This window comes from Neolamprologus brichardi, chromosome 23 (assembly GCF_056152115.1).
Source record: "Neolamprologus brichardi isolate AB-2024 chromosome 23, ASM5615211v1, whole genome shotgun sequence".
Lineage (NCBI taxonomy): Eukaryota > Metazoa > Chordata > Actinopteri > Cichliformes > Cichlidae > Neolamprologus > Neolamprologus brichardi.
The window spans coordinates 1,793,172-1,800,497 of NC_142125.1; the positions used below are offsets into that span (position 1 = coordinate 1,793,172).

General features: G+C 46.1%; 1 protein-coding gene across 4 annotated transcripts in view; it reads left to right on the plus strand.

Annotated features, from left to right (window-relative positions):
• The window catches only part of LOC102793208 (voltage-dependent R-type calcium channel subunit alpha-1E-like), an 82,657-nt gene extending 79,527 nt beyond the window's left edge, over nucleotides 1-3,130 (plus strand). For all 4 annotated transcript variants that reach the window (XM_087836120.1, XM_087836119.1, XM_087836122.1 and 1 more), the window contains one exon: nucleotides 124-3,130. In XM_087836120.1, coding sequence (XP_087692246.1) covers nucleotides 124-687 — 564 coding nt within the window. In that variant the 3' untranslated portion in view covers nucleotides 688-3,130. The remainder of the gene's footprint in view (nucleotides 1-123) is intronic.
• The last annotated feature ends 4,196 nt before the right edge of the window (nucleotides 3,131-7,326 follow it).

The window sequence follows — 7,326 nt, forward strand, 5'->3', positions numbered from 1 at the left end:
GACCCGGCCGCTGTGCAGATCTGTCATATAATAGGATCAGGATCTGTTTTCTACTGCAGGATGAGAACCAACAGTCCTTCTCTGCCAAAGTCTTTTACTCAATATTGTTTGATTTATCTGCAGGTGAACACATCAGACAGCCCTGCCCACTCAGCCTCAGAGTCTGGTACTCCTCGTAATCGCCGCCAGTTGCCCCAGACTCCCTCTCGCCCACGGCCTTACATCTCCTACTCTCCTCTCGTCTGCCGAACCCAAACCTCTTCCTCAACAGCAGCAGCCGCCGCCTCAAATGAGGGACAGAGCCAGCCTCAGGACGCTCCTGCTGGCCCCACAGAGGCCTCACTGAGGGTTGACAAGGAGAGCAGGCCTTTATCTGCAGTCCAGGGGTCATCCGGAGTTCACGTTTCAGGACCGAGCCACCCCTCTCCTCATCGTTACATATCGGAGCCCTACCTCCCATTCCACGAGGACCTAAGCAGTGGCGAAGCGAGTGAGAAGCAGGAGACGCTTACCTTTGAGACCGCCGTGGCCACCAGCCTGGGTCGGGCCAATGCCATAAGCTCGGCTCCTCAGCTCAGACACTCCTGGCAGGTCCCTAATGGGCATTTCCGAAAGCACTTGGGCCAGACGAGTCCAGCTGGCGCCAGCGAGCTTTTAAGTGACACAGACGAGGACGATCGCTGCTAAAAACAACAAAAAAAATCAGAGAGAACGACGAAGAGGATGCACGGGGCGCCTCAGAACAGCCCACGTGGCACCACAACGCTTTAGCTCCACAGTGGCCCCGAGAACCCGATGTTCTCAGCGCCAGTAGCATTACGAGCAGGACTCAGTCCCACTGCTGTTTATCTGGATGCTGGTGTCTGTCTGCATGTGTCCTCGTGTCCGTTTGTTGTAGCTGGAGGAGACTACACGTGTGGACACGGATGTGAATTTCTGCGTGCGCTCTTAATAGAGATTTTTTCGCCAAATCACAAAAACAGCAGAGACTGAAAATACCATTAGTAGCTCACTGCGGGCAAACTCACATGTTGCCAAGCCTTCCCACGCAACTTTGTGTTTTGAGTGTTATTTGAACAAAATATGGTGAGATGTGGAAATCTTCTAGCTGAATCCAAGACACTGATTTCAGTGCATTTTCTGTAAGTGAAGCTTGAGGTAGCATGTAAACATGTAATAAGATGAATGTATTTTAGTTTCATGTTCAGGTCATTTGGGGAGGTTGCTGTTAGTCTGTGCATCGTTGTGCATTGAAACATAAAGATGTTTTAAGTTTATAACGGGCAGCCGGCCGTTCCCAACACTTCCTGTTTACAGCAGATTATCCACAAGATTCATGGGCATTAATCCATCAATACAGAAAATCAAGCACCAGATGTTTAGTGAACTGAACTATTTTTTTGCCACAATGTCAAAGCAACAGGATATGAAGGTGGAGTAAAGTCCAGGGTTGTGTGTGTGCAAAGATGAGCAGATCACACAGTAAGAGAGGTTGTGTCTCAGGATACCAGACCACTGAATTCTGAAATCCTCTGCAGAAAAACACTTTAAGGACTTTAAGTGACTCTTTACCCTACAGGTCAGTCAACATAGTACGATCATGACTAACAGAAGAACTGAACAGATCCTATCGTGTCCATCTGCTCCGTTTGGGAGCGGACAAAATCCTCGGCACGAGGACAGCCATCCGTAGGACAGACAGCCTGGGTGTTGTTACTACACGAAGCCAAATGGATGTTCAGTTTCCACGTGTCTGTGCTGAATAACGACCGCCGATGTGTTAGAGATTTGACAAAAGCCATGTTCCTCCTGTACATAGAGCCGGGGATGTGTCCTCTTCGGGGCGTGTTGCCTTCTTTCGTGTAATGACAAAAGTGATGGGAATTTGATGTCTTTCATACATGTAATGCAACATGGATGCTTCAACAAAAGAGCAATCGAAGCTACTGTTTGGTTAGTCTCTGTGTTAACTGCCACATCGCTCCCACCGCATCACAAAAACAAACAAAAAGCAGGCATTTCAGTATTTTCCGAGCATTTTCCAGGCTTCAGAGTTCTAGTAATTTACACATGCATGATCACGGCGACAGTGAGAGATGGGTGAGAGAGCCGTGTCTTAAAGACGCCTGATTATTTTTTGTTTTAGTGTGCCCATGCAACACGTTCTCACTCCCAAAGCGTAACATTTTAGGCTAGGTGACAAATCGTCAACATATTACGTTTTCGGCTACCCACTACGTTACTAAATGACGACCTCGGAAAAGTGAGGAAATATGAGAACCGTATGGACTCAATCTACACATGTTCGCTCTTTTTCTTCAAATCGCTTAGAAACACGCTATTTAACATCATTAAAGTCCTGGTTAACCTCAGGAAAAAGGTTATGGTTAGGGTTAGGGATAAGGTTAGGTTTAGGGCTGGAATACAGGGCTGGAATGTCTATTACCGCGGGAGCGTCATTGCACTGGATTTCGCCCATAACCCGCCACGTACCATAAGAATGCCGAAGGTCTCCTTTTGCGTTCCTCAGGAACGCCCCGGGACGTGACAAAACGTCGGCATGTTACGCCTCGGGAGTGAGAACGGGCTGGCCCATGATGTTAACTGAGATTCATTTTGCCAACAATGTGATCATGAAACAGAGCAAAGCAGAGGAATGTTTATTCCCGGCATTCCCTCTGCAACATCCCAAAATTATAGATGATTTGTCGTTCCCTCTAAATGAGATGTATATTTATATCACGTGTTGTTGTGTTGTTATAATATGTTGAGTTTGAAATGTGAAAACGGGGTATATCTGAGGGGTAAAGTCACCCGCTCACGACCTGAACGTCAAGTCCCGCCATGAAGAGACGGCGTCATTTAGCAACAATTCCACCTTTGACGTGTGCTGACTGCAAGACTTGAGTTATACAGTGTAGCAGTTAGATTACCTGCAGTATATGAGGCCATGCTTAGCATGTACAGTGCAGCCTATGACTTCACCTTACTGTCTGTACAGAAGAGCCTAATCTGTGCCTGGGGAAAACTCAGCCAAAGAGTTCCCTGTCAAGCCTGGATTTCTTAGATAGAGAAGCTTTCTGGTAAATATGTAGTATAAACTGTACAAAATAAATCCATGTTTAATTTATTGCAATCTTTACATTTTTATTTTATTCATGATGCCTGTCTACGAGCTTCACAAAGGACAATTAAAAAGAGATCACCTGACTTTTCTGCACTGAGTGATGTCACTTCCGAGAATTTGGCTGCATGCAACCAAATCGAGCAGCAAGAAGGTGCTGGTTTAAATCCAGTAGACAGCTGGGGCCACTGGGTTTGGATTAGGGATGGGTATCGTTTAGGTTTTATCCGATACCGGTGCCAAACCGGTACTTTTGAAACGGTGCCGGTGCTTAAACGATGCTCAAACCGGTGCTTAAAGAATGGAGAACACAAAATTGGTCCAAAAACCTCTCATGTTCAGCTGTTTTTTGTAAAAAGATAACAATGTTAGCCTTTTCTGCAGCTATGGGGCATATATGGTATCACTCTTGGCTGGAAGCAGTGCTTAAACAATGGAAAAAACACAAACTTTGTCCAAAAACCTCTCATGTTTAACTGTTTCCCACTTTTTCTTTGGTCATTTTAGCCTTTTTGTCCAGGGTGAAGGGAGTATCTGCCATCAAACAAGAAGACAGCCGCATGTAGCTATGATGATGTTTGCTAGTTCACCTTACATGCATTAATGTAATAACGTGGTTAGCCTACTCAACGTAAATTACACACGAACAACATTAAGCTACTCACGCAGAGAAGAACGGCTGCTGCTGCATCATCATCCTCATCATTTCTGCTACACTGGCAGGGCTAAGGCTACACCCGCAGTAGATGCGCTCGGTGTGAGGTCTTGCAGCAAGCTATCAAATACGGTGCATTTCTTGGCTTTTAAAAAAACGCTATGCGTCGCCAGGTGTTTCATCAGATTTGAGGTGTTACCTCCTTTGACAGTATCACAGTATCAGCTTAAAGCACTTGTTGCAGCTGCTGAGTTTGCATCTTTTGCTGTGAAGTACAGCCAGACTTTGACCGCTTCGCCTTGGACATTTTTAATCTGTAGCTCTGCTCTAAAAGAACGTACGTACCTGGACCCGCCTACTATCCTCGGAAACGTAAAATGATTGGCTAGAATCTAAAGTGTATCACAGCTCAGGAAAAAAAAAGCACCGAAATGTGCGCTGCTTTTCCGTCTGGTTACTATCATTTATGACAGAACCGGTGCCATCATGGCACCGGATACCGGTACCCATCCCTAGTTTGGATGTACGACCCTTTGTTGCATGACTTTCTCGTTATGCCTTTTTTCCATCACTGTTATTAAATGAAGGTGAAATAGCTGCAATTCTTGTAAGAGAGCATGAAAGTGCAATGAACAAAATACACGAGGTGGAAGCTTGACTGAGCCGTCTTGTTGGGAATCATCTACACAAGTAACGCATAAAGTCCAGATTTGGCCTGAAGTCGATACAACAGGAAACCAGAACAAGTCAGTGCTTCATTTGCAAAGCATTTAACTATTTTTAGTTTTTACTCAAATTCCAGAGAAACGTGTTTTTGGTGTTTCTATTTTGTTGTTCACATATATCCCCAAAATAAATACGTGTGAAGGATTATACAGGCTGGGGCTTTTAAGTGACGTAGGTGAGAGGTCGAGTTTGTTTTGTGAGCGGACTCGGACCCACAACTCAGCAGCCATCAGTCCGTCTCCTCTCACAGTCATCACATCCAGTTTTAACGGGTAAACTTAGACTTAGCTCCTCCTACGCCGGGCGGTGCATCGGGCAGCTAGTGATCTCCATCGATGTCGGTCAGCAGCGACTGCTTCAGCTTCGTCCCAGGCAATGCTGTCCATGAATGTTCGACGCCATGTGGTCTTTGGTCGGCCTTGCTTTCGCTTGCCAGTGTGTGGACGCCATGTCATGGCAATCTTAGCTGGGCGATGAGGGGGTAGGCATAAAATATGGGCCGCAAAGCGGAAGCGCCTTTCTACAACAACATCGGCTAACGGGCGGGTGCCTGCTCTTCGTAGGACCTCCTCATTTGTTATTCGGTCCCGGTAGGAAATTCTCAGGATTCGCCGCAGGCCACGTTGTTGAAGCACGTTCAGGTGTTGAATAATTGCACTTGTTGAGCGCCAGGTTTCACTAGAGTAAAGTGCAGTAGGGAAGACGATAGAGTTCAGTAGTCTGATCTTGACCCTAACATTCAGGGAGGTCGAGTTCCAAATAGGTTGGAGACGTCGCACAACACCAACCGCCTTCCCTACTCTGGCGTCTACATCCTGATCAGAGACCCCGTCATTCAAGATATGTAAAATTCTCCACCTCTTCAGCACGTTGTTGGTCGATCATGACAGGAATGCGGGCACGTGCATAGCCAATTCGGAGTACCTCGGTTTTTTTGGCGCTGATTCTTAATCCAACTTTCGTCGCCTCCCTCTGCAGGGCCAACTTTTGGAGGTCTTCCTGAGTCGAGCCCAGCATCGATGTCATCTGCGAAGTCAGTGAGATTATGCGCTTCGTGCAGGGCACACCGATGCCAGCTTGGTCAACTGATCGTTGCATCGTCGCAATTACCAACAGGAAGCAAAAAAAAAAAGTTAAAATCAGCCTTTATAGCCTCATCAAGGTTGATGTTCATGTTCACAGTGGGTTTGTGAGTCATTCGCTGTTTATTAGTTGTATAAAACATATTTGCTGCTATAATATCGCATTTCTGGGAGCTGGATATTCAGACACCTTATCAATAATCCATCGTTCGTCTGCCGAGGTGAACATGCTGCTGCTCCTGGACCAGCAGTCAGCTCTTATTACAGAGGATATTAGATGCTGCATTCAGCCTTCTGTAAATATCACCAGTGAAATGCAACACAGACACTTGTTAAACGCATTTTCTTCCAGGTATAACGTTTTGTGGTGTTTTTAAAAAATAAACTAGACATCTAACTGGGACTACCTTTGCAAAATCTTTGTTTGCAACACTGCATCAGTCAGTCTGAAAAGTAATTGGTTTAGCTGCAATAAGCTACTGTTTGTTTTCTCTGAGGCAGAAACCCATTAATGGAACAAAACTGCTCACAAATTAACATGCAAACTAAGCAGAGACTGTCGTCTTCAGCAGATAAACAGATTATGCATGTTCTTGGAAGAGACTTCGCAAGGTCATACCTGACTGCAGTGGGCTTGTTTATCTGGGATGGATTCATTTTCCATGATGTGCAGCTTGAAAGGATTTAGCTCAGAGGTCTTTAACTTGACCTTGAATGTTTCCAGAGTACTAATGCCCTGTGAATCTGACAGCTTTGTGATATACTTGACATCAACACGCGAAGCAGCTCTCTGTGAGGACACTGTTTAGTTTAACTATGATGTCACAACCATGGAAACTGTGCGTGTGCATTGACTGCATGCATGCAGCACGTCACGTTTCACACTCGTTCTCTCCGGGCGCTCCAGCTTTCTCCCACAGACGTTAGACGGGTTCGATGACTGGTGATTATAAATTGCTGTAGGCGTGAATGCAAGTGTGAGGGACGTCTTTCTGTCTGTGCTGGCCCTCAGATTGGTGATCTGCCTCACCTCTCGTCCTATGGTAGCTTGGATAGGCTCCAGCCCCTCCCCAAATTCATCCTGTACTTGGACTGTTACCTCAGAGCAACATTGAACTTGATCCTGCTGGGAGGAGCTTTCCGTCACCACTGTAATCCCAAACCGTGGTCACAAATCCCCTTCTGAGGCAGCAGCCCCTCACTTTTTTATCCTTATGTCACATTCCTCACCTGGGCCACAGCCCTCCCCCTCTGACCCTGGACAAAGAAGAGTGAGGTGGGGGGAATGGGGGTGTTGGATCAGTGTGAAGTTGAATGGTGAATTAGGCAGACTGGGGTCATATAGGTCGATTGCATGACAGAAAAGTCGTCTTTGTTACTTTTTGTGTCCAAAAATAAACTTTATGGCAGAGAAAATGTAAATCTTTAACACTGGTCTCACTTATGCTTGTGAATCTTATTCTTCATCCCAAGCCCAACTCAGTGCAGTGGTGTTGTCTGTGAAGTCTCACCTCAGTCTCTGCCACATGAGAAACAAAGGACTTACACCTTCTGTGCAGCAGCAAGCTTAGACGAAAACACCCCCGAGTGTCTGTCATTGCTCACACTGTGAGACTGGCACTTGCTAACTTGCTGAAGATCAAAGACACTGGCGTCCACCAGCAGATGGATGTGTTCATGTGATTTTGTGCTGCCACAATGTTTAAATGAGACATCTCTCTCATGCTGAGCCTTCAGCT